This window comes from Cydia strobilella, chromosome 10 (assembly GCF_947568885.1).
Source record: "Cydia strobilella chromosome 10, ilCydStro3.1, whole genome shotgun sequence".
Classification (NCBI taxonomy): Eukaryota; Metazoa; Arthropoda; class Insecta; order Lepidoptera; family Tortricidae; genus Cydia; species Cydia strobilella.
Window position 1 is genome coordinate 1901583 of NC_086050.1, and position 16488 is coordinate 1918070.

General features: G+C 51.6%; 2 protein-coding genes across 4 annotated transcripts in view; both read left to right on the forward strand.

Annotated features, from left to right (window-relative positions):
* Positions 1 to 16488, forward strand: part of LOC134744903 (syntaxin-binding protein 5) — a 431872-nt gene that overhangs the window by 405758 nt on the left and 9626 nt on the right. Inside the window, exons 13-25 of the mRNA XM_063678851.1 lie at positions 536 to 655; positions 2628 to 2797; positions 7423 to 7597; positions 7927 to 8611; positions 9293 to 9369; positions 9462 to 9645; positions 10986 to 11003; positions 11376 to 11435; positions 13548 to 13664; positions 14154 to 14276; positions 14797 to 14906; positions 15133 to 15364; positions 16072 to 16180. Of these exons, the coding sequence (XP_063534921.1) occupies positions 536 to 655; positions 2628 to 2797; positions 7423 to 7597; positions 7927 to 8611; positions 9293 to 9369; positions 9462 to 9645; positions 10986 to 11003; positions 11376 to 11435; positions 13548 to 13664; positions 14154 to 14276; positions 14797 to 14906; positions 15133 to 15364; positions 16072 to 16180 (2180 nt within the window). The remainder of the gene's footprint in view (positions 1 to 535; positions 656 to 2627; positions 2798 to 7422; positions 7598 to 7926; positions 8612 to 9292; positions 9370 to 9461; positions 9646 to 10985; positions 11004 to 11375; positions 11436 to 13547; positions 13665 to 14153; positions 14277 to 14796; positions 14907 to 15132; positions 15365 to 16071; positions 16181 to 16488) is intronic.
* The window catches only part of LOC134744846 (cathepsin L-like), a 480196-nt gene that overhangs the window by 391384 nt on the left and 72324 nt on the right, over positions 1 to 16488 (forward strand). The gene's annotated exons all lie outside the window — the stretch shown is intronic.

A 16488-nucleotide genomic window follows, 5' to 3' on the forward strand; every position in this document is an offset into this window, starting at 1 on the left:
ACCTTGTGGCACTCCCGAATCAACGCTCAAGTACCTACTTAGAAGTATATATAGGTATTTTCAGAATGACTGTATAAGTCGAATCTGGCTTCAATTTAGAATATAGGGTTCAAACTACATCTAGAGGTATCTTTGTACAGAGTTCATGTAATTTAAATAGTAACCGAGAATGCTCAACTATGTCGAAAGTTTTAGAGAAATCGGTATACTTATTACTTGGCGTCGTCTTAGCCAAAAGCATAATTTGGATATAGATGTTCTTAAACTTATCAAAGGTATTAATTACTTAAACCTTATTATATTATTTTAAAAGAGAATTATTAAGCGCCAATTTAAACATCGGTTAAACCTTGCACTAAATCTATGGGTGTCGCTTAATTGTGTTAGTTAATATTTGTGTCTGAATCATGTGTTTAAAATTCGTATGTATTTAGACATACGAATTCCAATGTGTGTGTGTGTGTAAAAACAATTTTTAGATTGGATACGAGTATCATTACTGAATAGTTTACAATTTGTTTTCCTCTTGTTTTAGGTATTAGAAATCCCAATGATAACGGATTCACTAGAAGAGGAGGCGTCACCAGAGCCTGATGGCAGTCGCTCGGCGTCTTTCAGTCGCGGTGGGGACAGTATAGAGGGAGAGAGTAGGAGAGTAAGTATTTTATTATCTTCTGTTGTTGCGAAAATATCGTGTAGTAAAACATGTGTAGTACAAAGAAGACAGTTCTTTTTTTATATATTGGTGCACGCCAAAGCTAATTTAGTAATTAAGAAATTTAAGAAAAGTATCAGTTAAGTAATCTTTATCGATCGGTAACCATCCTACCAGACTGCGCCAAATAGTTGTTGAAAATTTGTTGATTTTCGTTTGTGCTTATACTTGCGCGATATGAGCGGTATAGCTGAAAGGTAGAGAATTTTTGTGACAATAATACGTAATAATTTTGTAAATTACGAAGAAAAAAAGTGAAATAAGTGTTCAGAACGCATGTGTTCGGTTCTCTGTTAACGTACCAAAAAGAGCTCGTATCTCCCCAATATTGGTTGACAGAAAAATTCTAAATATGGAATCTAGAATAGAATGGAACTTCACATGGCTTGCCTGACGCATAAAGTAGCATACACTAAAATACCTATTTACCTATTCGAAAAATTATCCTATTATAATGAAACTCGTCGACCTAAAAGAGATACAATGAAGATGAAGTTAATAATCCCGAGATATAAATCTGCAGGACTCAGGGAAATTTTCATATACGCCGCTTCAAAAATACGAAATAATTTACCACCAAAAGGCATTAGGCTAAAAAGTTGCTGCTTGCTCACCTTTAAAAACATTGCAAAATATTAATTTATATATTAATAGCTTCGCGCGGTTCAGCCCGTTTGTTAAAACAGGCTCTATCCCCTAAACCATGCGTCGTAGCGCAAAAATAATATATTTTTTTTGTTCCCCTTTAATAAACCCTTAATATTTAAACAAAAAACGCAAAAAAAAACTTTTCCCCTCACTAGCTCGGAAAGTTGTCGTTTATCCTTCAATACAAGCGAGGAAAAACGCGTTTTATCCACTAGTGGGGAAAGTAATTTGACCTTGGATGGAGCGTGTTTAAGTAGCTTGACAGATAACAAAACGTAAAACGCTCATGATAATGGTTCGTTCGATATTAATTATCATTAAATAAATGGTTTGAGAATCTAATAAAAAATACCAAATTTAGCTTTATTTATTGATTTTAAGTCATAAACCTTAAAATTCCATAAGAAACGTTTGTTTTTTTATAATGATGTTAAATATAATTCTGAAGGCACAAGTTGAGTCGATGCAATTTCAAAACGCATCGTTGACATTTCATACATCAGAAATGTCAACATTGTCAACATTTTTTTTACTTAAAACCTTTTCTCACCGACTCGCGTAAAAATACACAACTTGCAGAGTTTTCTGTTATAATATCGTACAGAAATGAGTGATTCCAGTGATGAAGAATGATCTAACGCCTGTGGATGTTGCATTTTACTCGCTATAGTGAGGTGAAAAGTTTTGTGTTACACACGGGCGCAAATGTATTTTACTTCTCGTGTGTTAAAACACTCGCTACGCTCAGGATTCTAGATTAGATTCACCTATATAATCCTTTCGCTTGCTCGTGTTTCAATTCTACACTCGCGGGTAAAATACAACTTTGCACCCTTGTATAACAAATAACTATTATTGGTCTGTATCTCCTAAACTGTGCACCGTAGCGCAAAAATAATGAAATTATATTTCCCCTTTAATTGACCCTTAATTTATAAAAAAAAATCGCAAAAAAATACAAAAAAAAACTTTATAGGGCTGTATCTCCTAAACCGTGCGTCGTACCGCAAAAATTATCAAATTTTTGTCTTCGATACTCCACGCACTGAATAACCTATCATATTACGACATAAAACAATCATCATCATCATGTTTGTGTTATTATTTCATTGCATGTTTGAGAAAAGCACTATACATACCTCGGCGTGAAAACGGGTTGCCGGCCTCATAACTATTCGACCTCACTACGTTCGGCCGTCTATTCTATTTGGCCGGCAACCCCTTATTTTACGGCCTCTGTAGTAATGTACTATTTTGATAACAGAGTGGTGTATGGGCGGGTGGAGGGGGCGGCACGGGCGGGCTGCGCGTGCGCGGCGCCGCCGGCACCGGTGGAGCGAGGCGGGCGGCCGGCTTCCAGGCCGCGCTCGTGGCGCTGCAGCAGGGCGCGCCCAGCCCCGTCACCGCGCTCACCATCAACTCCTCGTACGGCCTGTGAGTACAGTATAACAGAGTGGGGTATGGGCGGGTGGAGGGGGCGGCACGGGCGGGCTGCGCGTGCGCGGCGCCGCCGGCACCGGTGGAGCGAGGCGGGCGGCCGGCTTCCAGGCCGCGCTCGTGGCGCTGCAGCAGGGCGCGCCCAGCCCCGTCACCGCGCTCACCATCAACTCCTCGTACGGCCTGTGAGTACAGTATAACAGAGTGGGGTATGGGCGGGTGGAGGGGGCGGCACGGGCGGGCTGCGCGTGCGCGGCGCCGCCGGCACCGGTGGAGCGAGGCGGGCGGCCGGCTTCCAGGCCGCGCTCGTGGCGCTGCAGCAGGGCGCGCCCAGCCCCGTCACCGCGCTCACCATCAACTCCTCGTACGGCCTGTGAGTACAGTATAACAGAGTGGGGTATGGGCGGGTGGAGGGGGCGGCACGGGCGGGCTGCGCGTGCGCGGCGCCGCCGGCACCGGTGGAGCGAGGCGGGCGGCCGGCTTCCAGGCCGCGCTCGTGGCGCTGCAGCAGGGCGCGCCCAGCCCCGTCACCGCGCTCACCATCAACTCCTCGTACGGCCTGTGAGTACAGTATAACAGAGTGGGGTATGGGCGGGTGGAGGGGGCGGCACGGGCGGGCTGCGCGTGCGCGGCGCCGCCGGCACCGGTGGAGCGAGGCGGGCGGCCGGCTTCCAGGCCGCGCTCGTGGCGCTGCAGCAGGGCGCGCCCAGCCCCGTCACCGCGCTCACCATCAACTCCTCGTACGGCCTGTGAGTACAGTATAACAGAGTGGGGTATGGGCGGGTGGAGGGGGCGGCACGGGCGGGCTGCGCGTGCGCGGCGCCGCCGGCACCGGTGGAGCGAGGCGGGCGGCCGGCTTCCAGGCCGCGCTCGTGGCGCTGCAGCAGGGCGCGCCCAGCCCCGTCACCGCGCTCACCATCAACTCCTCGTACGGCCTGTGAGTACAGTATAACAGAGTGGGGTATGGGCGGGTGGAGGGGGCGGCACGGGCGGGCTGCGCGTGCGCGGCGCCGCCGGCACCGGTGGAGCGAGGCGGGCGGCCGGCTTCCAGGCCGCGCTCGTGGCGCTGCAGCAGGGCGCGCCCAGCCCCGTCACCGCGCTCACCATCAACTCCTCGTACGGCCTGTGAGTACAGTATAACAGAGTGGGGTATGGGCGGGTGGAGGGGGCGGCACGGGCGGGCTGCGCGTGCGCGGCGCCGCCGGCACCGGTGGAGCGAGGCGGGCGGCCGGCTTCCAGGCCGCGCTCGTGGCGCTGCAGCAGGGCGCGCCCAGCCCCGTCACCGCGCTCACCATCAACTCCTCGTACGGCCTGTGAGTACAGTATAACAGAGTGGGGTATGGGCGGGTGGAGGGGGCGGCACGGGCGGGCTGCGCGTGCGCGGCGCCGCCGGCACCGGTGGAGCGAGGCGGGCGGCCGGCTTCCAGGCCGCGCTCGTGGCGCTGCAGCAGGGCGCGCCCAGCCCCGTCACCGCGCTCACCATCAACTCCTCGTACGGCCTGTGAGTACAGTATAACAGAGTGGGGTATGGGCGGGTGGAGGGGGCGGCACGGGCGGGCTGCGCGTGCGCGGCGCCGCCGGCACCGGTGGAGCGAGGCGGGCGGCCGGCTTCCAGGCCGCGCTCGTGGCGCTGCAGCAGGGCGCGCCCAGCCCCGTCACCGCGCTCACCATCAACTCCTCGTACGGCCTGTGAGTACAGTATAACAGAGTGGGGTATGGGCGGGTGGAGGGGGCGGCACGGGCGGGCTGCGCGTGCGCGGCGCCGCCGGCACCGGTGGAGCGAGGCGGGCGGCCGGCTTCCAGGCCGCGCTCGTGGCGCTGCAGCAGGGCGCGCCCAGCCCCGTCACCGCGCTCACCATCAACTCCTCGTACGGCCTGTGAGTACAGTATAACAGAGTGGGGTATGGGCGGGTGGAGGGGGCGGCACGGGCGGGCTGCGCGTGCGCGGCGCCGCCGGCACCGGTGGAGCGAGGCGGGCGGCCGGCTTCCAGGCCGCGCTCGTGGCGCTGCAGCAGGGCGCGCCCAGCCCCGTCACCGCGCTCACCATCAACTCCTCGTACGGCCTGTGAGTACAGTATAACAGAGTGGGGTATGGGCGGGTGGAGGGGGCGGCACGGGCGGGCTGCGCGTGCGCGGCGCCGCCGGCACCGGTGGAGCGAGGCGGGCGGCCGGCTTCCAGGCCGCGCTCGTGGCGCTGCAGCAGGGCGCGCCCAGCCCCGTCACCGCGCTCACCATCAACTCCTCGTACGGCCTGTGAGTACAGTATAACAGAGTGGGGTATGGGCGGGTGGAGGGGGCGGCACGGGCGGGCTGCGCGTGCGCGGCGCCGCCGGCACCGGTGGAGCGAGGCGGGCGGCCGGCTTCCAGGCCGCGCTCGTGGCGCTGCAGCAGGGCGCGCCCAGCCCCGTCACCGCGCTCACCATCAACTCCTCGTACGGCCTGTGAGTACAGTATAACAGAGTGGGGTATGGGCGGGTGGAGGGGGCGGCACGGGCGGGCTGCGCGTGCGCGGCGCCGCCGGCACCGGTGGAGCGAGGCGGGCGGCCGGCTTCCAGGCCGCGCTCGTGGCGCTGCAGCAGGGCGCGCCCAGCCCCGTCACCGCGCTCACCATCAACTCCTCGTACGGCCTGTGAGTACAGTATAACAGAGTGGGGTATGGGCGGGTGGAGGGGGCGGCACGGGCGGGCTGCGCGTGCGCGGCGCCGCCGGCACCGGTGGAGCGAGGCGGGCGGCCGGCTTCCAGGCCGCGCTCGTGGCGCTGCAGCAGGGCGCGCCCAGCCCCGTCACCGCGCTCACCATCAACTCCTCGTACGGCCTGTGAGTACAGTATAACAGAGTGGGGTATGGGCGGGTGGAGGGGGCGGCACGGGCGGGCTGCGCGTGCGCGGCGCCGCCGGCACCGGTGGAGCGAGGCGGGCGGCCGGCTTCCAGGCCGCGCTCGTGGCGCTGCAGCAGGGCGCGCCCAGCCCCGTCACCGCGCTCACCATCAACTCCTCGTACGGCCTGTGAGTACAGTATAACAGAGTGGGGTATGGGCGGGTGGAGGGGGCGGCACGGGCGGGCTGCGCGTGCGCGGCGCCGCCGGCACCGGTGGAGCGAGGCGGGCGGCCGGCTTCCAGGCCGCGCTCGTGGCGCTGCAGCAGGGCGCGCCCAGCCCCGTCACCGCGCTCACCATCAACTCCTCGTACGGCCTGTGAGTACAGTATAACAGAGTGGGGTATGGGCGGGTGGAGGGGGCGGCACGGGCGGGCTGCGCGTGCGCGGCGCCGCCGGCACCGGTGGAGCGAGGCGGGCGGCCGGCTTCCAGGCCGCGCTCGTGGCGCTGCAGCAGGGCGCGCCCAGCCCCGTCACCGCGCTCACCATCAACTCCTCGTACGGCCTGTGAGTACAGTATAACAGAGTGGGGTATGGGCGGGTGGAGGGGGCGGCACGGGCGGGCTGCGCGTGCGCGGCGCCGCCGGCACCGGTGGAGCGAGGCGGGCGGCCGGCTTCCAGGCCGCGCTCGTGGCGCTGCAGCAGGGCGCGCCCAGCCCCGTCACCGCGCTCACCATCAACTCCTCGTACGGCCTGTGAGTACAGTATAACAGAGTGGGGTATGGGCGGGTGGAGGGGGCGGCACGGGCGGGCTGCGCGTGCGCGGCGCCGCCGGCACCGGTGGAGCGAGGCGGGCGGCCGGCTTCCAGGCCGCGCTCGTGGCGCTGCAGCAGGGCGCGCCCAGCCCCGTCACCGCGCTCACCATCAACTCCTCGTACGGCCTGTGAGTACAGTATAACAGAGTGGGGTATGGGCGGGTGGAGGGGGCGGCACGGGCGGGCTGCGCGTGCGCGGCGCCGCCGGCACCGGTGGAGCGAGGCGGGCGGCCGGCTTCCAGGCCGCGCTCGTGGCGCTGCAGCAGGGCGCGCCCAGCCCCGTCACCGCGCTCACCATCAACTCCTCGTACGGCCTGTGAGTACAGTATAACAGAGTGGGGTATGGGCGGGTGGAGGGGGCGGCACGGGCGGGCTGCGCGTGCGCGGCGCCGCCGGCACCGGTGGAGCGAGGCGGGCGGCCGGCTTCCAGGCCGCGCTCGTGGCGCTGCAGCAGGGCGCGCCCAGCCCCGTCACCGCGCTCACCATCAACTCCTCGTACGGCCTGTGAGTACAGTATAACAGAGTGGGGTATGGGCGGGTGGAGGGGGCGGCACGGGCGGGCTGCGCGTGCGCGGCGCCGCCGGCACCGGTGGAGCGAGGCGGGCGGCCGGCTTCCAGGCCGCGCTCGTGGCGCTGCAGCAGGGCGCGCCCAGCCCCGTCACCGCGCTCACCATCAACTCCTCGTACGGCCTGTGAGTACAGTATACTCACCTGTAATCATATCTTACACTACGAAGGCCAGGCCACAAAAATATGTTTAGTTTAGTGTACCTAATAAAGTAAAATAAAATAAAAAGATATATTACACGGTCGTGCTTTTGAACGGGATAATCTATAGGTATATACTACTACAAGTAAAAAGCTGATTAAAAACTTTCAGCGCCACAAAACAAACGAAATTTCTGTTGTGACAGGCCGCGGCCGGCATGGGTTGCCGGCCGGCCACAAATATGCGCTCAGCTTAGAGTGTTAAGATTCGTGCATCGTCCGCAGCATGGCGTGGGGCGGCGAGCGCGGCGTGGTGGTGGTGGACGTGTCGCGGCGCGCCGTGGTGGCGGCGCTGGCCGCGCACGCGCTGTACGGCCCGCTCGACCCCTGGGGCCGCCACGCCCCCCACCCCGGCGCGGCCCACCCCCCGGAGCGCGCCCGGGAGCCCAGCCTCGACCAGGTCAGCCCCCTCCCCCTCCCCCCCCCCCCCCCCACAACCAATTTTGTTTAATTTGCGATTTATGTTCAGTTATGCGCTCCGTGCCGCGGCCGTCGGCCTCCCCGGCCCCCGGCCCCGACATATCTAGCCGTAGTAACCCGGCTTGTTCTAGTAGCGACATATGGCATGGCATCGTTAGTTTCCTCTCGTAGACCCGACCGAGCGAATCTAGATTTAAGGTTCGTAGGTTCACGTCGGCAGGAGTATCCTCCGACATGTCATATCGCACAGAACATCCCCGGTCGGTTTCGGCGCGCCATACCTCACTTTTCCCCTCCGTTCCCCTCAAGCTCGAGGACGGCTCGGCGCGTTCTCCTCCCGCCGCCGCGACCGCCCCGGCCGCGCCCAGCCCGGCGGAGCCCGACGACGACGAGCGCCCGAAGCTGGACGCCCGGAGGAAATCGACGCCCTGGAAGACCTTCAACCTGAAACGCCAGCTCTCGAAAGTCGACCTCAAACTGAAGGCCGCGTTCGCGGTGCCCTCCGAACCGAACTTGGAAGAGAAGACGGAGGAGCCCGCGAGCACGTCGCAGTTTTACGATGCGCCGGTAGAGAAAGCGGAGATCGCGATTGAATCGTTGGAAGAGTCGCCCGAGAGTGAATCGCCGCGCGAGGACGAGGAGGGAAGCGCGGCGGCGTCCCCGGTGCACGGAGATATGTTCGAGCGCATGCATAGAGAGTTACAAGAGCAGGGACAGCCGGCCCGACCGGCGCAGCAGGGCGACGTGTACGACCGCATGCACAAGGAGTTGCAGGAGCGCTGGCAGGAGCGCGACGAGGCCACGCGGCCCGACTCGCTGGCGCTGGAGGAGCCGCCCGTGCGACCGCCGAGGGCCCGCGAGCGCGAGCAGCGGCTGCTGTCCGTGCCCAACATCAAGTACGGCAAGAAGACGGAGGTGAAGGACCTGCGGCGGCCGGGGGCGGCCGCGGGAGCCCCGCCCGCCACGGGCATCGGGAACCTGATGCGGCGCTTCAGTAAGTACCAGCTCATCGCGTCATCCATCTCACCCATCGCGCCGGGCGTAGCACGTGGCGTCCCGCTGTCGTTACGTAGCGTAGTTCTCGATTCAGATTGGATTGGAATGGTAATGGTTTGGCGTTTTTATTCATGGTTCACTAACGATAGCCCCTTTTCTCATTTTTAATACGGTAGAACGTTTTGGCTCGTTTGGTGAAGTAGTTAGATTTTTTAAATATTAAAACGATGTACTAAAGCGGATGTAAGGAATACTTCTGAATAACTAATGATGGATAACTAATATTGACGAGTGCAGTTTTTATTAAGATTTTTATCATATGCTTTATGCTTTTTGTGATATTTGGCTTTTTATTTATTTTTTACTATTGTATCATATGAAATGTATAGTATACGATGCGTGTGCAGAAGATGACGCCGCGGTCTCGACCTCGGACTGATGAGTTTGTTTTTTCCCCAAGGACAAGGAGTCGTCAGACGAGGACTCTAACTGCCTTAAATATCTATTCGCGGACTTCCTCGGTAACTGCTCATAATTCTGTAACTGCATCGAAAGTTCAGTAGGTGATCTCTGTGTTGTCGAATGTCTGGTTGAGAAGTAGCGCTAAGGCCGGTAGAGGCTAGAGCACTCGCCGCTTGTAGCACGCAGTAGCCGGCTCTGATGATCCTAATGTCCCCAGGGGAGTATCTAGCGCGACTGTGCACGCGCGACAGTGCTCGACGCGAGGGGGAGCCCGAAGTGCCAGGTACGGACACGGTACTACTAACGGGGCACTACTAACTCAGCACAGAGATCACTAACGTAGGGCAGTGGTGCTGGTGGTGGAGGTGTTGGTGTTGTGGTTGTAGATAAACGGCGGTGCGGCGCCGGGCGGGCCCGCGGGCGTCGGCGGGGGCGGGGCGGGGCGGGCGGTGCGGCGGTCGCGCTCGCAAGGTACCCGCAAACTGCACAAGTGCCTGTCCACCGCCTCCGACGTGTACGCCGCGCCCCAGCAGCATTCTCTTCTCACGACGCGACAGTATTGCAGTTTTGGTAGTACAGTCACCTTATTGTCACTCAGCCTCGTCTTTCCATTCTGAAACAGTCGCAATTTCTCTTCTTGGTTTTACGTTTCTTTTCGTTTCCCTTTTCTTCGGTTGAATCTGGCTCTAAATTCTTTATCGGTCGTCTAGTCTTCTTTACGACCATGGAATTGGACTACTAAATTCACTCTTCACCCTATGAAAAACATAACTAATCCGAATGCTTTAAAGTTCTCAGCATATTCGACAAGTTAAAGTAACAGCACCGCACCCGGGTTTGATTCACCTGGTGCTCTTGAGTTTTACACATGAATTTAAAAACTGGGAGTACTTCGGTGCAACCGGCTTTTTGCAACTGATCCAAGTAAGATCTAGAAAATACTTATTGTTATTTTCATTTAATCCTTTCTTTTTAGTTGTTTCTTCTATATTCACTCAACTACTTCTTTCCATTACTGATAATGACATATCTGTTGTGGCTATGAATTTGAAGAATATGTAAACAAACTTGAACTCTATACTGAAACCATGACGCGCTTGATTGGATTCTACAAATTCATAGCGACAAATCTTAAATTTTGGTCAATGACTTCCAAAATAAAACGATTCCTAAATCAATCATGATATACACTACCGCTCATAACTATTTAGGCACTCGTAATTTTTTCCATCCAATTGTATACAAAATCGACTTTCAGAATTATACCGCTAAGTCGCAGTCGGGTAACAGTTTTTTTGTGGAGTTTACTTTTTTAATTTAACAGACATATCGAGCTTCAAAATGATCTGCAGAATATTCGTGTACATTGCCTATTTATATACCAAATGGCAAGCGTAAAAAATCCATAAATCGATTTCCAGTACAAAATCGTTTTATTTTGTATGAACTAGTACATAAGGGTTTTTTTAAATCGTTGCATAAAGTAAACTCGTAAAGGATGTCTTTGGCAACAATTTGAGGCTCAATATATTTTTCCCCTCACTAGCTCGGAAAGCCGACTTTTATCCTTTAAAACAAGCGGGGAAAAACGCATTTTATCCACTAACTATACCTGAATAAAAATTCAATCCAACATGTAAGAGAGTCATTTGCCTGCGATCAAAAAGTATTTTGAAAATAATTTTTGTATACAATTGTATGGTGAAAATTGCGGGTGCCTAAAACTTTTGAGCGGTAGTGTACCTTGAATTGGCAATAAGTATATACTAAATTTACTCATTAACTCATTTAGAATTGGTCGACAAAAATTGTATGATTATCATTTGTTCAGCCCCATTTTGTTTTGCCGACGAGCATGGGTTCAGTTAGAATTTTTTGTATATTTATTTTTGACAAATTTCCAATTTCAGATCGGACTCATTTAATAGGTAATCATTGGAATATACCACGCCTCTGTCGGTTATGATTTACTTTCTAGCTGTTCTCCCAGTAGTTTCATGTGTTCATTGCCAACTTCTAGAATGAGATCCTAAACTTGTGTGTCCAATGTGATTGTTTTGTGGCTCCGAGCCTTCCGTGGGAGCACTTCCGCGGCTCGGCGTTCCGTGCGGCGTTTAACCTCTCAATATTCGATTTCAGGGGATCGGAAATTCCTTTTATGATCTCCTGGAATCTGTCACTCACACACAGACACTAGCGCTCACTCATACACACACATATGCCACACGGCCGCCCGGAACGCCGCCGCCGCCGACTGGTGATCATGCTTGTAACGTTTGTGGTTTTGTTTGTCGGTACAGAACCACCTATTCCGCAGTCTCTCGCATCTATGGAGTACTTACAAATTATGCAACCCAATGGTATCCAAACGTTTGCATCAACATTATTTCTTTATTCCTTTTTTCGATTTTATTTTCGATTTGCTTGAACGACACGTCATTGAGTGACACGTAGATTGGTACGTTAGCGAAATTGTGGCTGTAACTGTATGTCATGTCTCCGCACACTTCGGTTGCACTTGATATGACTCCGTGGCATGACTCTAGATATACTAAGAGAAGGTGACTTACTACTCAAAACTATTTTATAATCTATCACTCTGTTGCCGGTGGGCGGATCTGTATGTTACATGTGCATATATACGAGCGAGGCTTTCCATATTGTATCAACATGTATCCGTATTATCATTTCTATACTTTCCTCTTTAGTTTGAGACGTCGGTACTGTAATCACAAGCGCTCACGTTTTGTTTGTTTGCCTGTCTGCAAGACGCTCGCGTCAGTAGCGGGCCGCCATTGGCGCCGTCACAATTATTTCTTAATACTCTTGTAAGCTGTTGAGTAACATTAATTTTCTTTTTCTAGCTCGACCACAAAGCAAAAAGTTTATATGGCTCGTTTTTGGCTGCCTCTATATTCGGCTGTCGTTATGTCTATGTATGCTTACGGTACTATCCTTATTAACGCACTAGTCGCATGCCCGGCGCACCTCCTTGGTTGTAGAAGTTTTGTTTGATTGCCGTAGACTTGTCTGTCCGTCCACGCGTTCGCTTCGTATAGCCGTGTGACTACTTGATACTTGGCTAGCGCCTTCCGCGCCGCGCTCCGCTAGAGGGCGCACTTAGTTGGTGTCGCGCGCGCCGTAGTGACAGGTAGAGGCGCCGCGCTAGTGGCTTCGCGCATTACACCATCCATCGCGACTCATGCCACTAATTTCTTTGCTAACTTTGAAAATTTTGTTACTAACTCGGCGCTTCTCATTCATCTTACCGTTTAGAGCTGTTTATCAATGTGCTAACGATAATATAGACATTTTAAATCTTAAGATATTTAAAGGGCTTGGTGTTGTGACTTTTAACTGTTTGTGATCGTGAACATTTTCAAGTCATAATGCCATTTAAATAATTCTAACTAACCAAACCATGTTCAAATTCGATCTAAACATTTCGACCGACTAGACGTTGTGTAAATAAGCTGAGATTGGACGGGCGAACGGGCATGCAACCGACTCTTCCGGCATGATTGATCTTTTTGTAATTTTGAAGCACTGTCCAGTGAATGTGGCACATCGGATGGTTTCAGCGTATTTCACAACCGCACCGGCTGCGCTAGAAATAGCCTGCAACTCGTAGAGTAACCGGGCGTTGCTGACCATAACTAACAAGATCACTATCTGAAGCATTGACGATTAAAAGCATCACCAAGTATCAAGAAGACTTGGAATTCCAATGCCGTTTAGGAAGTGTATCACTCTTACGGTAGATGTCGCTAAGCCCCTAGGGCGCATATATATGAAGGATATAGCGAAAATATTCATTGTCAACGGGTTTGTAGTTGATAGAACGGCGGTTTGGTATCCCGGATCCGCAAGTGAGTCTAACCTAAGACAGTGAAGTTTTCCTTTATTAAAAAAAATGTGGCATAAAATAATGAGAAAAAAGTAAGCATAGAGTGCTCACTCCATGTATCAGTTTTGTTGCCAAAACGACTATTATTTTCGTAGTCGATCTATCATCACTAATAATTCCGCTCCTTGACGCTAGATGTCGACTACGAAAATAATAGTCGTTTTGGTAACAAAACTGATGTATGGAGTGAGCACTCTATGCTTACCTATTTATTTATGGCTTAATACAAAATGGGTATGATTTAACTAGTAAAAAGAAAACGTTTTATTTTGCAGAAAAATCAGTTGGTCAGCAGAAATCGAACCTAACCCTTGCTGACCATTTGATTTTTGGCGGAACATCTAATGACTTTCCAATACCCAATACAATAAAATATGAAAAAATGTATATATCAATATCATGAGAAATATTCCAAACACTTTTATTCGTCAATGTATCCTTTTAACATCACCTCACATCACATAACAAAGTTACCAAAGTAACGTTCAGCAGCGCCCGGCGCCTTAGTGTATCGCGCGCTCCGGAGACAATAACTGGTGTGTTCTGTTGGCAACTGGCCGCGTAGACAAGCTGGACAGCTCGTTCTCGCGCTCGCGGTCCAGCAGCATGTCCAGCCTGGAGAACATCTCGCAGGAGGGCATCCAGTGTCTCGCGTTCGCTGACAGTTATACAAAGAAGTCAGGTGAGGACAAGTTCTAAATTATTTGTAAAGTTTGTCCCTTTGTAGCGTGACTGAACTCGCGACTTGTTAAATTAGTCGATCAACGCCATTTATTTTGCTTTAAATTTTCTTATCGCCTTATTTGTTTCCAATATAACCTTCACATAAATAGTCCGCCTAAGGTAATAGTGCAATGATCCAATTCCAATGATATATTTGGTATCAGAATAAAAGTCAAATTTTCTTAGAACTTTATCGTTTATGATAGTGGTGTGAAGTTTATTTCACAGCAGATTTAAAATAGCCGCTCTCTACAAGCTTTATATTATTTTTAATCAACTCTTGTAATGTGATTTTAAGTTACGAGTTCCGACACTATAATAAAATAATTGTTCTGCATGTCACAATTATTTGCGATAGTACCTAACAACGTTCAAGTGCGCTTGTTTACATTTTGCTGATTTATTATTGGTAAAGACAAAAAATAGAACATAATAATTGACTGTCCAGACCCGACGACGCTGCTGCCGACCCTGTGGATCGGCACGACGCTGGGCTCCGTGCTAACCATGATGATCAGCCTGCCCGAGGCCGACAATAGGCATACGCAGCCCGTGGTTGTTTCCATGAGTGGTAAGTTACCAACAGTGACTGCTGACTAGTGTCCTAAACCCGGGGCAATATCGTCGTTTTTGTCCTGTTCTTTATGGCTCCTCTACACTATCGCGACGATAGACTGTGACTGGCGGGCACGATAGTCTCGTCTATCATCGCCTGCGACCCGTGAGTTGTCGGTTTTTTGCGCAGGCATCAAAGGGAATCGCCGGGTGGTTGCGTTGACAAACTACTACAGGCGATCGTGTGGATGCTTGCACGATGATCTTGCCGATGATAGACGATGATATACTATCAACGACGATTATCGCCGATAATGTAGAGGAGGCATTAGAGATATTTATTACGAAGTATTTCGACATTTTGATGATATTGATATTTTTGGTTGCCTGATAGAGGTCCCTGACTACTACCACACTACCAGAAATATAAGTAGACTACATAATATTACACTATTAAAAAAGTAAAAAAAAAACACCTGTTTTAGAAATTTGGTATTGTTTTGGTCGTTGTTAATCCTTATTTTTATTGTTTCCAGGTGGTCCTATTTTCAGGTTAAAAGGTTCAATTCTAGCGATGTCATTCCTAGACTGCAACGGTGCTTTAATACCTTATTCATTTGAGAGTTGGAAAGATGATGCGAAAGATGTAAGTGTTCTTATAAAAGATTTTGACCGTGTGAAATACTTTATACTCATCTATTTTCACACATTTTTATTGTTTTCATTAATTAAATCGTTTTTAATATTCAACATCTCTTAGTAGAATTACGTAAAAACCTTAAAAATCTAGTAATTTTATAACATCCAGTAATTAGGGCTTGGAGTACCTCAGGGTACTATTCTAGGTCCTACATTATTCATCACTTTTTCAGGTAAGAGGAAGCCGCGAACGAACGCCAACGAAACAGGGCTCGTCGAGCAGCGGCAGCCGCATGAGCCCCACGCCGGGCGCGGAGGGCAGCAGCGTCGGCGACCGCCAGTTCGTGGTCATCGCCAGCGAGAAGCAGGCGCGCGTGGTGGCGCTGCCGAGCCAGAACTGCGTTTATCGACAGCAGATTGTTGACACTGATTTCGTTGTTAAGGCTGAGATTGTTAGCTTGAAAGGTAGTACTTTTTTCCATTAACTTTTTATCCGAATACATGAAGGGTTATGATTTTTAGCAGTCCATCTAAATATGTACGTACTTATCTGAGGTTGTGTGGTATATTCAATTATACCTACCGTCATAGCATAACTACTAATTCAGTGTTAGTGAATGAGGTGTCAATCGATTCGTTATTCAAATACTTAACACGACGGATCTTGTTATATATCGTCTCGAGCAGTGGCAGGGAGTATGTAGTGAAACACCTTAAGCGTGATAGTATAAGAACGTATATTCTATAAATGCCTGCCTATATATACACGTTAGGTTGCGCTGACACAAGCAATATGCGTTTATGTCGCAGTAATCCAGTGTATCATGGCCCGGGTAACGCAGAATACATTCCGTCTTTAAAAGGGTTTTTTTAATGATGAAATCGGTAGTCGGATTAGTTTTTCATACCTGTTACTTGTGTCACCTGTTTTGTACACCAAGCTCACTATCATAATTTTAACACATTTATAAATAAGACCCACGGTAAAAGAAATTGTTTATGCAAGTTATCGAAAATATAAGGTCGTGTTCATATTTTAAAAACGTTATTTCAGTACCTTCTAATGTAAAAGACGGGCTATAAAAATGTTGCTCTGAAACTTTTTCACAACTAAATAAATAATCTTAACCTAAAGTCTGCCACACCTTAAATCTCTTTATTGTAAATTCCAGATAGTGTATGTCTAGTCAATTACCTGTCAACGGGGCACCTGGCCGCGTACAGTTTGCCATCTCTGCGGCCGCTCGTGCACGTGGACTTCCTCCCTCTCTCCGAGCTCAGGTGAACACTATACCAATAGTTCTATACATTACAACGCCAGTTCTGATGCCATTCACTCAGCTATACATGAGGCTGATAGGCGTTTCGAGATTTAGATGGCCAACGATCTATCGTCGGAGTAACGTAAGAATTGATTTTTGACAGTTATGAATTGACCCTTATGGCCCGGCCACGACATTGCGCGACTGGCGGCGGCGGCGGCGGCAACCACAGGTGGAAACGAACGGTCCGATCGCTGTCTCGCTCCAACCTATGGTTGCCGCCGCCGCCAGTCGCGCAATGTCGTGGCCGAGCCGTCACACATATAT